The 24,986-nt window shown below is 31.5% G+C and overlaps 2 protein-coding genes across 2 annotated transcripts; one reads left to right on the top strand and one right to left on the bottom strand.

Annotated features, from left to right (window-relative positions):
• Positions 1 to 12,242: 12,242 nt before the first annotated feature.
• Positions 12,243 to 14,218, bottom strand: LOC112741590 (stilbene synthase 3-like). The gene is made up of 2 exons (XM_025790606.2): positions 13,941 to 14,218; positions 12,243 to 13,453 (listed from the first exon to the last, which is right to left on the bottom strand). Exons 1-2 carry the CDS (start codon positions 14,119 to 14,121, stop codon positions 12,462 to 12,464), a joined length of 1,173 nt encoding a protein of 390 aa, XP_025646391.1. The 5' UTR covers positions 14,122 to 14,218; the 3' UTR covers positions 12,243 to 12,461.
• Positions 14,219 to 15,688: 1,470 nt separating this feature from the next.
• Positions 15,689 to 17,499, top strand: LOC112741586 (stilbene synthase 3-like). The gene is made up of 2 exons (XM_025790600.2): positions 15,689 to 15,964; positions 16,289 to 17,499. The coding sequence occupies exons 1-2, from the start codon at positions 15,787 to 15,789 to the stop codon at positions 17,278 to 17,280; spliced, it is 1,170 nt and encodes a 389-aa protein (XP_025646385.1). The 5' UTR covers positions 15,689 to 15,786; the 3' UTR covers positions 17,281 to 17,499.
• The last annotated feature ends 7,487 nt before the right edge of the window (positions 17,500 to 24,986 follow it).

Genomic DNA, 24,986 nt, shown 5'->3' with positions numbered 1-24,986 from the left:
AACCCGACCACTTTTCATTTTTCACCCCCAAGCCCCTGCCTCTACTCCATCTTCTCTTACCCTTACATACATGATACACCAAACTCATCTTGCATTTTGTCATCTCTAGTTATTGCAAAGTCGCAAATCGAATGATATGTTGTAATCAATTAGGAGGACATTACTGTTATTGTTTGTTGTTGTTGCTGCTATCTAGTGGCTATGGCGGGGTTGGTGACAACGACACTACTAATGATATTGAGGAAAATATGGGCAATGAGACGACTGCTAGCTAGTGTATGAAAAGAAATAAAAAACAAAAGTGGTATATTTTTCTAATTTTATGAAATATATATATATATATATATATATATATATATATATATATATATATATATATATATATATATATAAGACAAACATTCTGGGAACAAAAAGATAATGAAATACACATACTAGAATACAGTTATCCAGGAGCTAGTAATAATCACATTATAAACATACTAGAGGAACAAAAACTAAAAGAGCATCAATAAAAAGGTTATAATTTTATTCATATAGGACTTATCCAAGTAGCAGCCAAACCTAACTTTAGACTAGGAATTAACATACCTATCTTAATGGTATTACGAGACACAAGGTTTAAAAAATTTAGAGACTCACTAATAGCTATATTAAAAAGTAATTGTCATGATGGTCTGGTATTTTTTAATTGTTATCCAAATTTTTCCATGAGCCTTAAAAATGAATACACCTCTGAAGCTCTCAAATTATATATTAAAACACCTAAAGACATCATTGATGAAAAATATGACCCTTTTGAAGTAATTTATAGGATATATTATAAAATTACTAGGGTAAATTATAATTTTAGGGCTAAAAGAGAATCATCAAAAGATGAAACTATTATTATTCATGCTAATTTACGAAGGTCTTTTGTTCAAACACCTAAAAAACTTCAACATGAAAAACTAATGGGGAATATCCCTGAAGAATGGATTTTAGAAGATATAATAGAAGAAGAAAAAAATTAGAAAATACAGAAATTAGGGACGTTATTAGAGAAAGTCTACATATTAGACTAAGAATGAATAGGTCTCATTCAGTTAGAATACCAAATTATCAGAATAAAGAAGAAATTTCACCAAGACATTCTATAGATAACTCCTTCATAAACGATGGAGTTATAAGAATAAATAACAATAGATCACATATAGCAACTCCTTTATATGGAACAGAGAATAATTATTCGTCAACTACCTTTCAAATCCTAGGAATTATAATGAAAGAAGAACCTTTTGAGATTGATAAAAATTGGATTAGTAAAGATTTTTATGCAGAATATAATACAGGATTAAGAAACTGGTATTTTACTAGATATTCTGGAAAAAAAACTATAGAAATAAGAAAAAAATTTTATGATTATTTAATAAAAAATAAAATCAATTTATACTTCTTCTACTAGTTAAAAAACTATTTTCATGATTTCAAAAAAGAATTTTTTCCTTTAACTAAGACAACCACTACTTGGAAAATAAGTACAGGGCAAACCGTAGAGTCCCAATATCCACCAAAAGAAACCATAAAACTACAGGTAGCACACAATTTAGAATTAGAAGCCATCCCCTATAAAGATAGTGGAATAGAAGGAAGTGTAGACAAAAGAGACATTATAAAGGTACATCAACAACTTAACTACACCAATACAGTCCTAGATATTATGAAAAATCAGTTAGAAAGAATTGAACATACACTATTACATAATTGACTTTTACTAACATTTAAAAAATGTTACCAAATCATATTAAAATGTTACCTATGTATATTAGTAATATTTTAACAAATGTTAAATATATCCTATGTTACTAAAGAGTTTTACTAACATTTTTTTAAAGATTTAATAATATTTAGTAAAAATGTTACAAAAGATATTCTATAGTAATATTTTGAGAAATGTTACAATAGATATTTTTTGTAACACTTAAAAAAATGTTACCATAGATATTTTGTGTAACACTTACAAAATATTACAATAGATATTTTATGTAACATTTAGAAAAATGTTACCATAGATATTTTTTGTAACACTTAGAAAAATGTTACTGTAGATATTTTTTGTAACACTTAAAAAATGTTACAAAAGATCTTCAGTAATATTTTTTTAGTTATATTATACTATTTTTTATTTTATATTATACACAATATAAATATACTAAAATTAATTATTACAACATAAATATTTCATTAAATTCACAAATTCACAAAATGAAATTTTTATAGACTCTTTCATTAATCAATAATCATTGTACAAGTTTGCTTGGTGATGCAAATAAAATGAGAAAAAAATACTTATAGTACTTAAACTCTATAAATATTCTATATAAAAAGAAAAGAAAAAGTGATACACAGTACATAAAATATGAGTAATTGACAATCTGAAGCACTAACTCAGTCTCCCCAACTTCCTGTAGCACGCAGAGACCAGGAACCTGCAAAAACCCCATCACTGCCTTCTTATGCAATTGAACATATTAACTCAGTCGCCTTTTCATGGATTTCTGTGAGTATTATTATCTGCACCCTCGTCTGCTAGTTTTTTCATAAGGTTCATGACAGTTGGAATGAATTTGGTAGACAAGGATAAGAGTCCCGACAGCTGAAAGTAAACAAGTAAAAAATAAGGCTTTTATATAGATGGTTAAATACCTAATGAACATTTAATAAGAGGTGGTAGGCAGTAGCTCAACCAAAGGACTATTTATGGAATCCCCAGCTTGATGCTACTGACATGTCACGTGTGTATGTGATCCAAAACTCAGTAACCAAGGTGGTGAATAGACCAAATAATTATAATTATAATTAATGAATTGAACAATATATGATAACAAGGAATTATACTCACAGCTCCATGGCGAAATTCACCCATAATGTCCAGTTGCAGCCACAGGGCTTTGATGAGAACTGAGAAGATAACCAATAAAGATGACAAGCAAATACAATGGATTTCTGCCATGGGAAATACCAAAATTGAGTAAGAACAATTAAAAAGAACAGTCGGATGGAAACAAGGTGGTTTCTTTATTATTAAACTTCCCATCCAATAATTTATGTACAATAAAATACATTCTTATTTCAAAACTACAATTTTACTACTTTACACTGAAGCTGTTGCAAGCAAAGGTGTGTTGTTAAGAGTGAGTAAAAACATAGCATTTATTGTTGAACGAAATGGAAAAAGAAAGAAATAAAGTACACATTAGATGAGTTCAATTGATGTGCACCTTAAGAGTGTCATAAATTCATTAAATCCGAGAATAATCAAAGCAAGTATTGCCCATGGAGGAGGTAACCAGTTGTTATTACGCTTGTTGGCCTCCTGAAAATCCAAATAATATTACAAAAAGAAATTAACAAATAGATTTCTAATAAGAACAAAATTTAAATTCCTTGATTAAATATGCATCCATGATATTTATGAAACTAATTATATAAGCTAGTTTGCAAATCATTATCTGTAGCTTACACATGGAACCTAAACAGGCAAAATTCTTTGGACTAGTTCAGGAACTATATATTTCAGGTAACATACAAACTGGAAAGATATAAGTATAGCCTTGCCTCATTTCTTTTGTGCAACTTAATAGTTGGTTCCAGCTACAACTTAAAATATAAAACATTCAAAATAAAGATTAGGGTTTAAATTAAGTCTAATTTTGTTCTAATAGTTTTTCTTAATTTTCATTTGCATAAAGAAACCCTCAAAAAGTTAAGGTACATGTCATGCCTGTGCAGAAATGGCCTGAGAAACACTGTATTCTGTCTCTGTCTTAAATTGCCTCCACAAGGATTTGCACTGGACATGTGTAATCAATGTCTTAGAGGATGGTACCTAAACAGCAAAATTCAATCAAGGCAACTAATCAGCACTACTAGAAAAACATATAAAGAGCAATTTAGAATTTCAAATACATACTAATGAAGTCAGTCTTTAGCAATGTTGAGATATACGTATGTAGGCAATAAAAACTTGCCTTTTCCCATGTGCTAGAAGCTAGCAGATCAACTGTTGTGATGCTTTTATCAGTAACATTACTGCTTGATGAATCTATCTATGCAACTGCTAATGTTTTCTCAATATTATCAGTATCACCATCATCCAAACGAATAACAGCCATGACAGATAGTAACTTCAAAGACTGCAATAAGTTAAATTTGGTTCGGAAATCAAAACGCAACACAAACAAACAACAAATAGTATTCATAGTCATGTCATACAGTAGAGCAAGCAGTCTTCGTGATGGTACGGATATCTTCTTTGCCCATCCAAACATAAGGCATTGAATCAGCATCGTGGCTAAACAACATCGTAAACCTGCTTTCAAATTTAAAAGTAGGGGTATTAAAATTAATATTAGTACTTACCATCCATACATAAAGTCAAGTGATCTTTCAGCAGCACTTATATCAAGTGGACTACTTGAAAAAGAAGATAACTTATATAAAATTTAACTGACATGAGATAACTAAAAAAAGAAAATCCAAATGCAATAAGAGATAGTCTACTGGCTGAATGCAAACAATACTAACTTCATTACACACTAAATTCATTCTTGAGACTTTAGCTTACAGCTTAAACTAATAAACCTTTTCGAGAGATAACTCATAACATAGTATCAAAGTCTCTTTGACCAATTAATCTTGAACTCAATTATTGTTGCCTACCATTCTTGGAAAAAGATTAAATATAAATTAAACTTCAAAGAAGGTAAACTGAACATATGCAATTCTTAAGCTTCAACTCCAATAGACTCTTTGTGAAACTGCATGTTAGTTATAAAATCATTAAAATGCCTCTATCCACTATTAAGCTTTTAGAAGAACAGGCATGACGATATAAGTATCAAAATAGATTTTTAGAAAATAAAAAAAAACTCTGCACTGGTGCTCTCTTAATTAACTGTTAATTAATACATTTATATGTTTATGATGTTGGTTTCTTGATTCTTAATTTGATGCAAAAAAGTTAAAAATGACTTGCATTACTGCCATGGTAACACAGATATGATCTATGAAAGGGATTTCAGATTTCAAATTTGAATTCCAACGAGAACAACAACACGAATCAACAGCAATGTCAGATCAAGCAGGATTTTCGTATCCAATTTTAGAACTGCAATCAAATTTAACTCTAAATCCAGAAAATCATTTACTCTCGGAAACAATTACGAAGAAAGTAGCAAATTGCAACAATAATAGAGAAATCAGAACATCTTTCGACGAGTCCAGCAAACCTGCTTTTCTCGCGGGGTCATCAGCAGCAAGTTCGCATTTGCGGGGGACAGAGATGATGCATGAGGGCGGTGACCGAGATCGGAGGCGGTTCTATGATGACTACAAAGCCAGGAACAACGGATGGCTTACCTGCACATCGACGGTGACAATGACGATAGCTAACGCGGCAAGCAGAGGCAGCAACAACGAGCATCGATAATTCAGATCTGAATCGAAATCAGCAACAGTTGAGAAATTGAAGAACTCCGTGAATAGAAAAAAATTAAAGAGAGAGAAAATGCTTACCGCAGTGGAGAGTGAAATCGAGAATTTGAATCTGAAGGCAGAGCAAGAAATGATTGAGGTCTGAGGAGGAGCGAGATAGGGTTTACAGCGTTTCACAACGTGAGGAAGAGTGAGAACGATCGCAAGTGATTTCTATTTGGGAAAGTATGAGGAGCCAATGGAATATTTGTACAATGTGTACAATGGAGGTTTAGGGACTATTAGAGATATAATCATTAGTGTTACTTTTTCCCATCAGCTGAAACTTTTGGGATGAGTGGTATCATGACATGGTATTAGAGCTCTAGATCCGAAAGGTCAAAAGTTCGATCCTTGGTGAATCCAAAAATCAGTTTAAGCTTTTGGGAAGATGTTTATTATCCCTAGTACTCGGATGGTTATTTTAGATAGTATGTGGGATGTTCATTTTGTAACTCAATAGCCCATTGTACACATTGTACAAATAGTCTATTGTCTCCCTAGCGAGACTCTTTCTATTTACCCTTCATATTTGTTTATTTGGGAGTGACTTTTAAATTTTAATTGACAATAGGTAACACTTTTGGGAAGTTTTTTAAAAATTAAATATATTTACTAACATTTATAAATAAATGTTACTTAATATTTAATTTTATGACTATTACTAACATTTTAACAAATGTTAAAAGAAAAATGTTACTAAATCTTTAAAATGTAGTAGTGATAAACATGAACAACTTAAGCCCATTGAAAAACCTATATATATATATATATATATATATATATATATATATATATATATATATATATAGTTTCAAAGTCCAGATATAATCAAATTTAGAACAAATGTGGAAGCAGACATTGATGAGTTAAAAGAAAAACTTAAGTCCATAAGTTTAGAAAAAACAGCTGTTAATACAGTAGAAATCAACAAAATGACACACAAGAATCAGTATTATCCAAAACTAAGAAATTATTATCCAAGACCAACCCCGGCTGACATAAGCCTTGAAGAAAGAACACAGCTAGTACAAAATAGTTTTACCGGATCCGAATTAGTAGAATGAAATTTAGATGGGTTAAGTGAACAAGCCATTTTAGATCTAATGTGTAGTATGACTATGGCAGCAACTGCTTATAAGGCAAAATGAGCTACTGATAGAGAAGCAGCAGTCATGATCACACAAGGGTTCACGGGATAATTAAAAGGATGGTGGGATAACTTTTTAACTATACCAGAAAGAGAATTAATCCTAAGTAGTATAAAACCAGAAGACCAATCACAAGATGCCACATCAACCTTAATTTTTACAATTATAAAAAACTTTCTAGGAGACCCAAATATTTTTAAAGATAGAATAGGAACCCAACTAATGAACTTACGATGCCCTACAATGTCTGACTATCGATGGTATAAAGATATTTTTATTTCTAAAGTTATGATGAGAGATGATGCAGCAGCCCCTTTTTGGAAAGAAAGATTCATAGCTACCCTACCCAAACTCTTTTCAAAAAAGGTTTTACAAAAACTACAATCTTTATTTGGTACTCAAATACCATATGAAGGCCTAACTTTTGGCCAAATACATAATATAGAGTACAAATCGGAGTAGAAATATGCACTGACACTAGATTACAAGAGAAAATGCGAAGAGAGAATATGAGCAATAAACGAGAATTAGGAAACTTTTGTCAACAATATGGCATTACAACTGAAAAAACACCTAGCAATCAAAATAGAGTCATTAAGAAAAGAAATACAAAAACTTTTGGGAATAGGTACAGGTATCAATCGAAAGAATCTTATACAACAGGAAATAAGCCAAAAGAAAATTACAGGAAAAAACAAAAGTGGAATAATCAAAAGAAAAGTAATAAGAAATAAATAGTTTGTTGGAAGTGTAAAAAACCAGGTCATTATGCCAATAACTGCAAAACAGAAGAAAAAATAAACAAAATCAGTAATGAAGAAGTAAGAAAAGCTTTAGCGGCTATATTAATTGACAGTGAATCAGAGAGCGAAACGGAAAAAGAATATTCTTCTGATGATTCAGAAAATTTTATTCAGCAATTAGATATACCATCTTCTTCTGAGTCTTCTGAAATAGAGGAAGATTCGTGTCTAGGACCAGGAATATGTAACTGTGATAGTTGTGTAAAATCCTTAAATGTAATTACGAGAACAACGAGGGAACAAACAAACACTCTAATTTCTATAATAGATAAATTAGGAGATTCTCCCTTAAAAAGATGAATTCTTATTTCAATTAAATGATCTGATTAGGAAAAAAGAAAAATCTAAAGAAGAAATAAGGCCAGTAGAAATTAAGGAAATATATAATAGGTTTAGAATACCTAAAGAAGAAACTTCTTTAAAACATTTACATAAAGAGATAAAAATGTTAAAATCCAAAATTTCTAAATTGAAACAACAAAATATATCTCTTGATTATAGAATACTAAAATTAGACGAAAACATAGTAAGATTACAAAAAGGAAAAGAAAAATTAGAATCAATAGAAGAAGAAGAAGAAATTATAAATCCCAGTAATTATATTAATGATGAATTATCATTATTAATTAACCAAAAATGGTATACCCCTATAGTCATAATAATCGAAACAGAGAAATTTGAGTTTATAGCTATGATAGACTCAGGAGCAGATATAAATTGTATCCAAGAAGGATTAATACCTACTAAGTACTATGAAAAAATAACTGAAACTATTGTCAAAGCAGAAAATGACAAAATGACTATAAACTATAAGACTTCTAAAGCAAAAATTTGTAAAGGAAGTGTATGCTTTTCAACTACCTTTTTCTTAGCAAAAAAGAATATCTTAACAAGTTATATTAGGAAACCCCTTTACTCTAGTATTATACCCTTTTTACGGTAGATGTAGATGGTGTAACCACCTATTGTATACCAAACCAACCTATTCTATTCGAATTTATACAAAAACCAAAAAGGAAAGAACTAAATTTACTACAACAAATGGCTACTTCACAAATCAATATAATAGAAAGAAAAAAGAAACAAGTTAGTTCCTGAACAAAGAAATTGTATATAAAAAAATAGAACAACAATTAGAAAGTCAAAAAATTCATAGACTCTAATAAAAGGGATAGAAGACAAGATAAAAAGGGACTTGTGTAGCCTAAACCCAAAAACTTTTCATCATAGAAAGTTACATGAAATATCTTTATCCTATGAAGATGACTTTAATGAAAAAGATATCCCCACTAAAGCCAAACCAATACAAATGAACAAAGAGTTATTGACATATCATAAAAAAGAAATCCAGGAATACTTAGATAAAGGACTAATCAGGCCATCAAAATCTCTTTGGAGTTGCACATGGTTCTATATAATGAAAGCTTCAGAAATCGAAAGAGGAGCTCCAAGGTTAGTAATTAATTATAAGCCTTTAAATAAAGCCTTAAAATGGATAAGATATCCCTTACCAAATAAAAATGACTTAATTAAAAGACTAAGTAAGGTTACTATATTCTCTAAATTTGATTTAAAATCCGAATATTACCAAATCTCAGTGAAAGAAGAAGACCGATATAAAACAACTTTTATATATATTACCCTTTGGACATTATGAATGGAATATAATGCCATAAGGATTAAAAAATGCACCAAGTGAATTTCAAGAAATTATGAATAATATTTTTTTATGCATATGTAGATTTTACCATGGTCTACCTAGATGATGTTCTTGTATATTCTAAAGGAATAAACCAATATATTCAACACCTAGAAAAATTTATTAATATTATAAAAGAAAATGGTCTTGTCCTATCTGAAAAGAAAATGAACACAATCTTTTCATTATAAATATTATAAATATTATAAATTGACTTAAAAGATGTTAGGACTTAGAAGTACTATAAAAATTTGTAATGTCCTAGTGGCTTGGGTCAATACATGATAAACCGAACCTATTGGATTCGATTTATGTCTTTTAGTTCATTGCTTATAAATTAAATTTAACCAATTAGATTTACTAAGAGAGAAAAAACATAAATTTAAACAATCTTTTTCGATTTACTATTTTATTCACGTGCATGTAAATCGAATAATCTCATTTGAATTAATCTCATTCCCCGATTTACTATGGAAGTCACCATGCAGTATAAATTGAATCAGTTCTATACGATTTGTATGTAATCTTAGTTATTCGACTAACACTAATTCAATTTACTAGTTAAAATGTTAAATCGTAGCTGTGTCAATTTATATAGTAATTCGACTAACACTAATTCAATTTACTAGTTAAAATGTTAAATCGAAGGTAGCTGTGTCGATTTATATAGATATATAAATTAGAATATGTACGTAACGCTTTTTAATTTGGGGATCTACGTAAATTTATTCTTCACTTGGTTTATTTATGTTTTTTTTTTTTTGAGAAAAACATAATTGAAAAAAAAAACAAATATATTCTTTTTATTAAGTTTAAAAGGCCTAAAATGCTATTTTTAGGATCGAAGTTCTGTATTTAAAAATAAAATTTTATTATAAAAGATTAAAATACTATTTTTGTGTTGATTATAAAAGGAGAAAATATTTTTTAAAATTAATTATATAAAGAACAAAATATTCTTTTAGAATAATTAAGATTGATTAATTTGTATTATAAAATAGAAATCTAAATTTAGTATTAAAAAGACTAACATATACCATGTAAGTTAATTTTGAAAAGATGAAAATTTTCTTTTAGAATGAAGGTTGTTTAATTGTACTAGCTAGACATTAGAAATTTGTGTTTGATTATAAAAAAATTTAAAATACAAGTTTGGTTAATTTATTAAACTAAAATACCCCATTCAAGATTAATTTAAGAGACTTAAATGCCTTTTAAAACTAATATTCTTTAATTAATTTCATTTTAGAAAGACTAAAACACCCCATTTAGGATTAATTTTAATGATAAACCACAAAAATTGTATACAAAAGTTTATATTGCTCAACAAAAAACTTTAAAAATTATAAATGACAAATATATGATCAAACATTTCCATTATTAAAATTTAGTGATTTTATTCCAAATAAACTTTTTTTTTTTTGTGAAAAACTGAAAAAGAAGTCTTGTGATCAAAGCTTGCTATGATATTTGCATGCAATTCTAAATACTTATCTAAATATTTAGACAAAAATTTGGATATAAGTATTTTATTTGCTAAATACAAAATCGGTTTTTGTTGCTTGTTAAAATTAAAAAAGATATGTTTGTTCGTTGGTTTTCGTCACATATATTTTGTTGTCACGTTTTTTATTTTTTCGAAGTCTTATTTGTTTTGCGTTATTTTTTGGTTATTTTTGCCAATAAAATTAAAATTTAAATATGATTTTGTTAATTTATCCCAATATAAAGACTAAAAATGTACTTTTTTTAGAGTTAAAGTTGTTTAATTGAATTAAAAAATAAAAATTTGAATTTCATTACAAAAGTAGTAGATACCGGCGGTTTCAAGAAATGTTGTTTTTTTTTTTAAAATTAAAAATGTTATTTGTACACTAAAATCAATCACTAAAATTAGTTATTAATGTATTTATATATAAATACATATATGATTTAATTTATTTTTAATATGTATTTATATTCTAATATGTATATTGTACTGATGATTAATTTTAAAAGTTAATTTTAGTGTACATGTAGCATAATCGTTATAAACATATTCTATTTGTAGAGGTATATATAACCAAATAACCTAATACCACTATAAGAAAAACACCCATTCAGGTACATACACTTGAAAAGTGTAGCCAAAAGTGAAAAAAAAAATGATGTCTTAGGCTAAGTCTACGCTTTTCGGGCTACGGAGATGCTTTAGTGGGGATGCCTATTCGGCCGTTGTCTATTCTCAAAGGCTACGCTTTTCTGCGCTTTTGGCGTTTGGGAATAGGGTGCGCTTTTCAAGTGATGCTGTCCAGGACCAGAGGCTACGCTTTTCAGCTTCCATTTTTACCAGAATAGGCTACACTTTTCAACGCTACTGCATCACCTATAAAGCGTAGCCACATTGTATACCATAGCTACTCTATATAAGTGTAGCCTTAGGTCCCTCATTTTTTTAAATTTTCTATATATATATATATATTCTAATAATCTTTTTTTTTTTTAAATGTGTACCCATAGATATCAACATACGGCTACACTTTATAAGTGATTTCTATAATACCTAAGGTTACACTTTTTAAATGATACCACAATTGTGTTTCCTTTTTTTCTTATAAAAAGGCAACACAAAAAAAAATGTAGCCTATTCTTAAAAAAAGTGTGGCTGAATGAGTATTTTTCTTGTAGTGTACTGAACATATTTGAACTACTATATATGCTACTTTAATGTGTAACATAAGTTATGAGTAGAACAATACACAATATTATATATGAAATTGAATTTTATTCTGTATTTGCTACAACGCAAGATGACATGTTTTTTCTATAAGGTTAATTTTATTATATTCAAGATTGTACCGCGTATAATAACATATTAAAAATTATACAAGAAAGTAACATTAAGTATTATATCATTAATTACATGAGACACTTCAAACACACGACAACATATATAAAAAACTAGAAACATAATACTCCAAGCCTTGTACTATCATACCTAATATATACTTTTTGGCTCTTTCTTAAATGGAACCTCGTGAAGGTGCTTATAGCTGTATTTAGACTAAAATGCAACCCAAATATTGGTATGTGTCATGTTCCTCAATTGAAAAGAATTTGATATATTTTTTACCAACAATTACAAATTTTGAAATTGAATCTTCACATCAAGAATTAACTTTAGACATCTTTGTCTAAGTTTTTACTCATCTAATAATATTCTATATGGGCCAATCAGAACCATATTTTGGAGTAAAAGAAAATTATTAAAAAATAACATAGTTGTATATATGCAAAGACATATAACTATGCGCATCATATGGCCACGCTGCGGAGAACAACGGTTTCAATAGTAAGACCAGGACCAAATCCAAAAAGCACACCCCAATCAAGTCCTTCTCCAGTGGTTTTAAGTCCATTTTCAAGAGACTTCTTCCTCATCAAATCCATAATGAAGAACACACATGCACTTGACATGTTACCGTAATTACTAAGCACATCTCTGGTGGCTTTCATCTTCTCTGGTTTCAAATTCACCTTCTGTTCAACCTGGTCCAAAATTGCACGTCCACCAGGGTGTGCAATCCAAAATATTGAGTTATAATCAGATATACCCAAGGGATCAAAAGCTTTACTGAGTGCTTCGTTGATATTTTGCGAAATAATATCAGGGACACTCTTGTTAAGATAGAATGTAAGCCCAACTTCACGAAGGAGACCACCGATGGCTCCATGGCTGCCAGGGACAAGTTTTTGATCAGTCGAAACAAGCTCAAAGATAGGCTTCTCAACCTCTGGCACAGGATCAGAACCAATGATAATCGCAGCAGCTCCATCTGCAAACAATGCTTGCCCTACAAGACTATCCATGTCTGTCTCACTAGGACCACGGAAAGTGACTGCAGTATTCTCAGAACAAACGATAAGCACACGAGCATCCTTGTTGTTTTCAGCCAAGTCCTTAGCCAAGCGAAGGACAGTGCCGCCAGCGAAGCAACCTTGGTGGTACATCATGTACCTCTTGACGCATGGGTCGAGTCCTAAGAGTACGATGAGTTCGTAATCAACGCCAGGTAACGCAACGCCGCTGGTGGTACAAAAGATCAAATGCGTGATCTTAGACATTGGCTGGCCCCATTCCTTGATGGCCTTGGTTGCAGCCTCTTTTCCAACCCTTGGTACCTCCCTGATCATCATATCTTCCCTTGCATCCAACGATGGTGCCTTGTATGCGCACATGTTGGGATTCTCTTTTAATATCTCTTCTGTTAAGTACATATGTCTGTTCTTGATCATTGTCCTCTCACCTAAAATGATATGTAATTCACATCCATCAGTACTTTTTTTCAAATTTAAAACATCATCCACTTATATATAAGAAAAAATTGGGTTTTGACATTTTAAATTCCGTTCAGTTCGCATATCAAACCTTTCAAGTTATTCATGTAGTGATTTAATTTAAACTTTCAGGTTTGATTTTAATAGTTTATCTAAATTTAATTATAGATATAATGTATTAAATCTAATTATATATGAGTAAATAAATGAGTATGTGAAAGATAAAGAAAGTATATATGACCAAAATAAATTTGTTTATGTTTAGAAACATAGGAAAATAGTAACTTGTTAAGTAGTTATTGTTATTACTATGAGTTGGATATATATCATATTATGGTACACGGTATAATATGTTAATTGTTGTGTATCAATAATTAATATGAAAGTAAAATAATAAATTTTAGGTTGATAAATATTAAATTAAATAACATTAAAATATTTGATATCAATACTTACAAATACGTTGAAATTTTTTCTTTAAGTCGGTCATGTGTTCGCTATTGGTTACTCTAAAATAATAATCTGCATATGTACTCTGATCAATACAATTTGCTGGATTTGCTGTGCCAATCGCCAACACGGTTGCTGGGCCTTCTGCCCTTTGTTGAACCTTGCGGATGTCATTCACAGCCACCATGTTTTCTTAGCTAAGCTTTTTGGGATAGCAATAAGCTCAGATATATATGTTCTTTGGAATAACAAATGTATTTTGATTTGATGAACACTTAGACAGGGGTGGGGGGATATTTATATGCTTGAGAGTAGGGGCATATGTGGAATTAAATAGAAAGCGTGCTCAAACGGTCAGCAGTGCTCGAAAACGATGTTCTCTGACTTCTTAGTTGTTCTACTTTGACTTTGGTTTATTTTTATTTTGTGTTTGGTAGAATATAGTAGTATTTTTATTTCTCGTATTTGTTTTTTTATGGCAATCAACTTTGATTCCGTTTGTTAGGAATATCGTAGTTTTGGGCATATGCTAGGTGCATGCAGTAGGTAGCTGGGCACTCGTGCTTGTCATTACCATTATATGCATGTCATGTTGAAATTTAATCTCTCGAATTAAAAATGTTTGTGTGTTACTTATTAACTAGTGGTACTTAATTAATTATTGTATATTTATAGTTAAGTGATCTTATTATTTCAGAAATACTAATTATTTTTTGAATTTTAGTTTTTAGTCCCTTCTTTGAATTTAATAATATATTATTTTAATTTTTTATACCCACTTTTACAGTAATAATTATTTAAAAAATTAAAAAAATTATTTGATTTTATTTTTTCTTTCTTTTAAAAACTGAATAAAGAACAATTTTTAAAGAAAATCTAATTGTACTGTTATTATTTTAATAAGAATTTCAACATTCAAAACGATGTATACTTTGACTGGGTGTCTGAAGAGTATGGTGGATGACACTGGAGTTTACCACCATATATATGTTTGGTATTAATTAATTAGTCTTGCTTGAATAAGTTAAACAATAATATAATTAATTATATTATTTTATATACTACTACATACTATATATAAAGTATTTAATATATGTATTAAATTCATTATTTTTTATTTTTAAAAATTAAAAATTCATTTGCTGATTAAAATTAATGAATACACTTGTCACCAGTTAATTAGGATATGTAAAAAGGGTATATAATACCCTCAAACTAATTGGGTATCGAAGAAATCACCTATATAATTTTTATTACTGGTCACTCTCTCATCATTTTATCAATGGAAAATATATTTTCATAAAATAACTATTGCGATTCACAACTTATAAACTTGTAACAGTAAAACTGTAGACTATATATATATATATTTGAATAATGAAAATTATATATAAAATGATAACATACATCACTTACGAATATACAATAAGTACTAGTTAGTTAATTAATAAATAAACACAAACATTTTGCTTCGAAAAGATTTCAGCATGACATGGATAAATGGTACTAACGAAGCACGTGATGCCCAACTGCCTACTGCATCTGTTCAAGTAGCCGTCACATATAAAACAATAAAACAACGAAGAAGTCAGAATACATCTGCTGACGGTTTGAATCCAGGAACATTATTACGAGTTTACTACACTTTGAGTTGTTGAGCACGTTTTATATATATTATGTTCCAATAACTCCTCCACTATAATTCCACTTATGCCCCTAATCTGATGCATATAAATATCCCCCCTCTCCGTGCCTAATTCTTCACCAAAATACCAAACACATAGCTAATAAGCTTTGCTATCCCAAAGAACATAGCCAAGCTTTGCTATCCAAAAAACACTTCTAAGAAAAGATGGTGTCTGTGAGTGAGATCCGCAACATTCAAAGGGCAGAAGGCCCTGCAACTGTATTGGCGATTGGCACGGCAAATCCATCAAATTGTGTTGATCAGAGTACATATGCTGATTACTATTTCAGAGTAACTAATAGCGAGCACATGACTGATCTCAAGAAGAAATTTCAGCGTATTTGTATGTATTTTTATTAAGTGTTTTTAGTTTTATTTTGTTTAATATTTATTAAAAAAATTATTATTTTACTTTTATATTAATTAAAATAAAAAATTAAAATATTATACAACATATCATATTCACCGTTTGATATTAATAGTAATAACTACTTAATAATAACATTATTTTTATAATTACAAATTTGGATAAACTATATATTCAAATGGTACTTAAAGATTTAAGTCACTACGAAAATAACTCAAGAATAACATTATTGCTATATATTTCATTTTCTAGACTTTATCAAAGGTAATGATGGATGCAAATTACAATTTATTATTTCAGGTGAAAGAACACAGATAAAAAACAGACATATGTACTTAACGGAAGAAATACTGAAAGAGAATCCTAACATGTGTGCATACAAGGCACCGTCGTTGGATGCAAGGGAAGATATGATGATCAGGGAGGTACCAAGAGTTGGAAAAGAGGCTGCAACCAAGGCCATCAAAGAATGGGGACAGCCAATGTCTAAAATCACACATTTGATCTTCTGCACCACCAGCGGTGTTGCGTTGCCTGGCGTTGATTATGAACTCATCGTACTCTTAGGACTCGACCCATGCGTCAAGAGGTATATGATGTACCACCAAGGCTGCTTCGCTGGCGGCACTGTTCTTCGTTTGGCTAAGGACTTGGCTGAAAACAACAAGGATGCTCGTGTTCTTATCGTTTGTTCTGAGAATACGGCAGTGACATTCCGTGGTCCTAGTGAGACAGACATGGATAGTCTTGTAGGACAAGCATTGTTTGCGGATGGAGCTGCTGCGATTATCATTGGTTCTGATCCTGTGCCAGAGGTTGAGAAGCCTATCTTTGAGATTGTTTCGACCGATCAAAAACTTGTCCCTGGCAGCCATGGAGCTATCGGTGGTCTCCTTCGTGAAGTTGGACTTACATTCTATCTTAACAAGAGTGTTCCTGATATTATTTCGCAAAATATTAATGACGCACTCAGTAAAGCTTTTGATCCATTGGGTATATCTGATTATAACTCAATATTTTGGATTGCACATCCTGGTGGACGTGCAATTTTGGACCAGGTTGAACAGAAGGTGAACTTGAAACCAGAAAAAATGAAAGCTACTAGAGATGTGCTTAGCAATTATGGTAATATGTCAAGTGCATGTGTGTTCTTCATCATGGATTTGATGAGGAAGAAGTCTCTTGAAGAAGGACTTAAAACCACCGGTGAAGGACTTGATTGGGGTGTGCTTTTTGGCTTTGGTCCTGGTCTCACCATTGAAACTGTTGTTCTTCGCAGTGTGACCATCTGATATACTTAATTATATATCTATCTCTGCAAATATATGATTGTGTTATTTTTTAATAGTTTTTTTTTTTTGCTCCAAAATAAGGTCTAGATTGGCCCATATATTATTAATTGAGAGAAAACTTAGGCAAAATTGTCTATAGTTATTTGTTTATGTGAAGATTCAACATCAAAATTTGTAACGGTTAGTAAAGTATAAATCAAATTCTTTTATTTTGAGCAACATGTCACATACCAATATATATTATGGTTGCATTTTCATCTAAAAACAATTATAAGCACCTTCGTATGAGGTTCCATTTATAATAAAGTAAAAAAATATTAGCTATGATAGTATAAGGCTTGATAGTATTATGTTTGCAATTTTTATATTATTGTGTGCCGTAATATCCCATATAATTACCCCCAACCCCTGCCTCTGCTCCATCTTTTCTTACCCTTACATCTACCGAACTCATTTTACATTTTGTCATCCCTAATTATTGCAAAGCTGCAAATTCGCAGATCGGATGATGTTGTCTTCAATTTGGAAGACATTATTGTTATTGGTTGTTGTTGCTGCTAGTGGCTATGGTGGGATTCACGGCAGCAACACTACTAATGATATAGAGGCAAAGATAGCAATGAGACTGCTAACTAGTGTATGAAAAGAAATAAAAAACAAAAATGGTATACTTTTTTGATTTTATGAAATATGAATTGGTATATATAATAGTAATCAAATTTAGAGAGACTAACGATATTATGATCCGATTTGGATCGTAAGTGGTACTTAATAGGAGGTATCTCTTAACAAGACTATTAGTAATTAATTTACTCTAGCTTCTTTTTATAAAATAACAAGAGGCAAAATAAAGCTATTTATTTTTAACGACCCCCAATGTCTTCCATGTTTCCAGGTATATTGCAAACAAACTGCAGGCGAAAATTGGCGTTGAAATTAATGTAGTTCCATTAGCAAATTTGATGTACTTATTTGATTCAATAAAATTTTGGGAGATTAATTTGATTTATATGTGAATTTTTTTTCTCTCATAATATTTTTTAATTTGGCAGACTCAACAGCAAATAAATTTTTAATTCAGTGAGAAGCAAAAGCAAACAAATTCTAAAAGAAGTTCACAGATTCAACCTTTCTTCTTTGCACCATTAACAAACTTTCATTATTATTATTATTATTATTATTATTATTATTATTATTATTTAGACTCTACAATTAATATTATTTTATTTTTCTCTCTTCGGCCAACCACCCCCCAATTTCTTCCATTTTTCAAGGTATTACAAACAAAATGCAGGCGAAATCTGGGGTTGGAATTAGTGTAAGTCACGTTAGCAAATTTGATGTACTAGTTTGACTCAATAAAATTTTGGGAGATCAATTTGATTTACATGTAAATTTTTTTTTTACGATATTTTTTAAATCGACTGACTAATTAAGACTAATTCACTATAGATTGGAGTTTCATTTAAAAGTTTGTTATTGGTCAATAGATCATTACAAGTATAAGGCGAAATTCAAACTTTTGACACTTATTTAGACAGATGAATAAGCTAAACACTCGACTAATAATCCAAGTTGGTTTTTACAAGTATAATTTGATAAGCTATTTTGACCATTCAGTCATAAAAAATTATATAATGTGTTGTTGCATTTACATTAATGTACTTGTTAATCTATTTTTTTTTCTAAAATTCAATGTGTCACTACAAGAAAAAAGGCCTACGGCCATGCTTTTTTTTGCTACGCTTTAAAAGCGTAGCCAAAAGTGGTCCATGGCCACGCTTTTATGAGGGTGGCGATAGAATAGAGATTTGGCCACATTTTTTTGCTACGCTTGAAAAGCGTGGCGAAAAGTGTCAATGGCCACACTTTTATGAGAGTGGCCATTGATGCGAGATTTGGTCACGTTTTTATTTGCCACGTTTAAAAAGCGTAGCCGTAGAGAGAAACCAGCACGCTTTCAAAGCGTAGCAATAGGGTTTTATTATTGCGGCGTTCCACAAGCGTAGCCATTTCCTACAAGCCTTTTGGCACGCTTCAAAAGCGTGGCCAAAAGGTTCCCAAAAAAAAAAGATGCTGAAATTAATTAAAAATGTTCCTTCTTCGTTTAAAGACTTAGAGAAAATAAGAAAAAGCCTCTCTTCTTCGTGCCCTGCCCTAACTCCTCCTTCAAAAGCCCCAATGCAATGACCACTCTCCATTGTGCCCTAACTCCTCGTCCTTCATTGCGCCTCGCCCTCACCGCTACGACGACACTCATCGTCCTTCATTGCCGCCGCTCCCTTCCGTCGCTGCAATTTGCCTCACGAAGAACCCGTAACCACGATGAAGAACCCCAATCGAAGAACCCCTAACCGAGACGAAGAGCCCCTAATAGCACTCTGCGAAGAACCTCGTCAGTTGCCGGCGCTCGCAATGTCTCCGTCGTCAGTCTTTGCTCTTTTCTTGCCACTCTCACCGTCAAGCTCACTGAGTCTCACCTCTCTCACGGCTGGTCTCGCCGTCGACCTCTCTCTATCTCTCCGGTATATCGCTTTCCTTACGGGTGTTTCAGACTCAAGTTCATCGCGCTCTGCCACCGTCGCTGCTCTGTCGCGCTCTATCGCAAGCTCTGCTTCGGCCATCAATGCTTCCTTCACTGTGAGTTGGTCCCTGGGCAGGTGGTGGTAGGAATTTCAAGGTCCTTATGTAAGTGTCTTTTGCGTATTTATGCTTACAATTTATTAGTAAGAAAATAATTTGAATCTCTTACATGAAATTATGATTAGGAGGTGCTATACTGTTACTATGAGTTTTTCATTACTTATCCCGTTTTCATAGCCATTAATAAAAATCTGAAAGATAGCCTTAATGAGAGTTGTCTTCTGCATTTAGTGTTGTCTTCCATTTGGGTGCTGATTGTACTTTTCTGTGTTGGTGGCATTGAGCTATTGTCTTCATATACGAGTGTTTCATTTATATCATAATTAGTAATACAACTCTAAATCTTTGAAGTTTGGCTAATTATAATCCATAGAGCATGCTACAAATCATTTTTGTAAAACTCAGAAGAAAATTGAAAACCTGCATGCCTATTGAAAGTTGAAACCAAATTAATACTATTGTTTAACTCTTTCCTAGCAGTCAATAGCAGAAATAGGCATTTGGTTTAAATATGCATGTAATGTTACAAAGAATTTGATCCTTTTACTTTGATAGCTTAAATATGTATTGTTTTTACCTTCTTGACCAAACAGATTTTCATCTCTCTTAATGACTTTTAGTTTATAACTGTAAAATTGATGAGCAAACCAGAGAGTTTTAAGGAACTAAGACAGCGATGAAAGAAGGAAATACTTGCTATTTAATTCTTTGTTGATTGTCATTATCAATCTTATATTTGGTTTAATATTTCTTCAATGGCATAGAACTAATGTTATTTTTTGTGCCTTAAAATACTAGTAAAGTGACTATCATAGTACTAAATATGCTTCAGGGATTAGGCCAATTTTAAGGGCTAGGTTCTTGTCCCGGTCTATGTTTCACTTATTTTTTATTTCATGACTTCATAATAATAATAATAATAATAATAATAATAATAATAATAATAATAATAATAATAATAATAATAATAATAATAATAATAATAATAATAATAATAATAATATATTTCTGAAATTTCTTCTCACTCATCTTCTTATGTAGTTAATATCTTTGTTTCCCTGTTTCTGTGTTTCCACTCACTCACTTCACTTTCACACACACTCTTCTCTCTACTGTTTCTGTCACCACTCTTTAATTTTGCTCCATGAAACCGTTGTAACACTAAGCTTGCTCTTCATCATACAGTCACTCAAACCATGTCTTGTGACCCTTTTCAGTTTTGATCCTCAATCTCTACATAAATGTCAGTAATGTTTCCTATTCTTTTATTTCCCCTTTTTCAAGTGAAATTCCTGATGCATTCATAGCATTGCTTCTTTATTTTATTTTGTTTTCAGTATCTCAGGTGTGTTAATTCACCAAAGTTTGTAACTTTCTTTGTGATTCTCTGAGCTGTTATGTTTTCTGAGTGGCATTTTCTGCTGTTTGCTTTAATTTTGGAATTGGGGTTTGTCAATTATTCCATGACACTGAGTTGAAGTAATTAACTGGCCCTTTAAATTATTATTATTATTATTTTGAAAAAAATATTCTATTTTTTTGGGTGAGCTTGATTTATGTTGTTTGTGGTGTTTGGCTTGGATTTTGCTTGGTGTTTAAGGTTTTATAATGGGTTGGTGTGTGAGTGGACATGTTGCAGTTCATCCTGGTCTTTTATCTTTAATGTGAAGCCTTTTAGTTGTTTTCTATAAAGTTTGGTAAGATGTGTGAAACCGGCTTCTCTTTTTGTCTTTGCTATTTTGGTTGATTGGAACTATTGTAGAATTTTTCCGCCTTTATTTTATAGGGTTATTGTCCCAGTCTATGGCCAATAAGTTAATAACCCTATGCCTTTAATTTGACTGAGAATATTGTTTGTTGTATCCAGATTAAAGATGGTTCCTGCCTTTCTAATATGCAATGTGTGATGGATTCGAGAGCAGAAGGTTATGATCAAGTATGCTTCTTTCCTGAAACTCTATTCGGTGATCACTCTTGCCTATCATGAAAGCCGGTGTATTTTAAGTTCATCAGTGCAATTTGTAGCTTTTTATCTGTCTGTTTTCAAGATCTGGAGCTTATTATTAGGTTAAATTTGGTTTGATTACGACTGGTGCATCTCTTTGGGTGCAAGGAGTTGTGGTGGAGAGCCAAGGATCCAAGCAGAAAGTGGAATTAAAAGTCAACAAAATAATATTGGTTACTCTTCCCTCATTCTCAATCAAATTGGTCATTAATTCATTATTTTGCTCTCATAGAATTTCAGCATCTTGCCTATATTATTCAGCCAAAATGTTGTATAGACATCTCCCCTATTATATATCGGCATTGTAACTGCTGTTTGTTATTTTCAAACTTAATGCTGTTTTCACTGCTCTTATCATTATTATTCCTTGAAGCAAAAGAGCAACCTTTGATCTTCTTGTGACTTGCTCTATGACCCCCAAGAGCTTGGTATGAATGGAAGATCTTGTTGCAGGTTGTACACTCAAACTTTCCTCTCTTGTGATTATGAGAAGAACTGCTCTTGTGATTTTCATTTTTGTAGAATTTAGTGATTGTCATTGTGATTGTAAATTGTCATTATCTTGTCATTACACCAAAGGATTCGCAGGTATTAGGATTCAGCTGTACAATATATTGAATTATATAACATTTTGGCATTTTTTCATGCAACTAGTGTTAGTGTCAAGTGTGCCTGGAATTTATCACTTTTCTGTTTATGATTTGAAATGGTTTTGAATGTAATTTCCTTGAGGTAATTAGTGCGGAATTTCTAACCACAAACTAACCGGCAAGTGCACCGGGTCGTACCAAGTAATACCTCAGGTGAGTGAGAGTCGATCCCACGAGGATTGATGGACTAAGAAACAATGGTTATGTGATTTACTTAGTTAGACTAACAGAAAATGATGTTTGAGAGTTCAATTGCATTAATCAGTAAATTCAGAATATCAGAAAAGCAAGCAGTAAACAAGTAATGAATAATATATAGAGAAACAGTTAAGGTTTCAGAGATATCTATTTTTCGAATTGACTTTTCTTACTAAATATTTTAATCATGTAAGATTTAATTCATGGAAAACTATATGTGACTAAACTCTAATTCCTTAGACCTTTTTAGTCTCCTCTAAAATTCATCAACTGCCAATTTCTTGGTCACTTAATTCCAATTAGAGGGTGAAGTTCAATTCTAGTTTATATGCCACAGAAATCCTAATTACCCAAATATAAGAGGATTATATGTCACATATCCCGTTAAGTCCAGATAATTAGAAATTTAGGAGAATATGTTTTCAAGCTGTTGTTCAAGTAAAGAGCTTTTCCAAGTTATACAAGAACTCAATTAGAAAGAGGGTCATACTTCCGTTCCACCCAAATTCGTAAAATAAAGAACGAAAACAATTCTTGAATAATAAATCAGTACATGAATTAAAATAGAAAAGTAATAGTATCAATCCATACAATAGATAGAGCTCCTAACCTTAACAATGGAGGTTTAGTTGCTCATGGTTCAAAGAGAAAATAAGGATTCTGAAAAACTGTAAATCTGGAATGAGGTAGAAGAGAAGAGAGGAGTCCGAAGGACTGATTCTTTTCCCTTTTATATCTAATCCTAATTAATGTAAAATATATTTTCTAAAACTAAAATAATATCTTTTCCTAATTATAAATAAAATAAAATTAAATCAAAATTCATTAAACTTTCTGCGAAGCCTTGTACGAGGGATCATTGGATTCGTTCAGGTCCACGCTGAACTTGGAAGTCCTCAAGTTCAGCGTGGATGAGGTGCAGTTCTTCCTTTGGAGCTTTGGATCCACGCTGAACTTGGAAATTCTCAAGTTCAGCGTGGAATGGTTAGTACGCGTTCGTGGGAGCTTTCAAGTTCCACGCTGAACTTGGCAGGGGCCAAGTTCAACGTGGAGGAGGCAGAGGTTGCTGGAGAAGAAGTATGCATTATTATATATCGTTGGAAAGCCCTGGAAGTTAGCTTTCCAATGCCACTAGAATCGTGTCAATTGGATTTCTGTAGCTCAAGTTATTCATGTTTGAGTACAAGGAGGTCAGGATTGACAGCATCATTCGCTTTCTCCCTTTTCTACTACAAAACTCCGTCAAATCCATCCAAAAGCTACCTGAAATAAAGAAATCTGTGCACAACTCAAAGTAGAATCCATAGTGGCTAAAAGATATTTAAATTTTGATTAAACTTAGAAATTCAAGTGCAAATTCACAAGGAAAAGATAGATAAGATGCTCACGCATCACAACACCAAACTTGAATTGTTGCTTGTCCTCAAGCAACCAAAATAAGTGCATGATTAAGATGTGAATTTGCATGAGAAGTGAGAGTTCAATTATGCTCAAGTCTATTCTTAAAGTGGGGTTTATCTCCTGCAATTCTGAACAGTTTTGGCATCTCACTCTCCTTTGAATCAGAGGACTATCACTGTCATTCGAAATTAGAATCCAGATTATATTATGAATTCTCTGATCTTTCTACTTCAGTTTAATCCTTGAACACAGCAAATTTATTTTAATTCTCTTTTCTTTGGTGCTTTGCACCTTGAGCCTAGCCGTGACTTTAAATGTTTTGTCTCAAGCTTCACTTGACACAAAAACACCACAAGTACTTAACTGGGGAACTCTCTTTAAGTTTTGATTTTTCTTTCAGTTACTCCCAGACAGTGGTGCTCAAAGCCTTGGGCATACTCTGCCAAATGCATTTGGTCTCAACTCTAAATATTCTGTCTCAAGGATTACTTGACACAAGAACACCACAAGCATATGACTAAGGAAAAAACTCTTTGAGCTTTTAATCATGTCTGACCTCCTTAGTCATTGATGCTCAGAGCCTTGGACCTTGCTTTTATTTTTCTTTTGCTGTTTCTTTTGCTTTAAGGATTAAGCTTTCACTAATTTCAGAGAAGTCATAATAGTTCTCTAAATTCTTATTCCTTATACATAAACATCCTTTGATTCAAATTCAAATATGCACTATTCATGTCATTCATTCATAATCACAAATAATATCACCACATTTAAGTAAATAAGACTATTCTTTAATATAAACTCAATTTCTC

Source organism: Arachis hypogaea, chromosome 14 (assembly GCF_003086295.3).
Source record: "Arachis hypogaea cultivar Tifrunner chromosome 14, arahy.Tifrunner.gnm2.J5K5, whole genome shotgun sequence".
NCBI classification, from domain to species: Eukaryota; Viridiplantae; Streptophyta; class Magnoliopsida; order Fabales; family Fabaceae; genus Arachis; species Arachis hypogaea.
The sequence above is the reverse complement of the archived record's forward strand: the minus strand, read 5'-3'. Positions and strand labels throughout refer to the sequence as shown.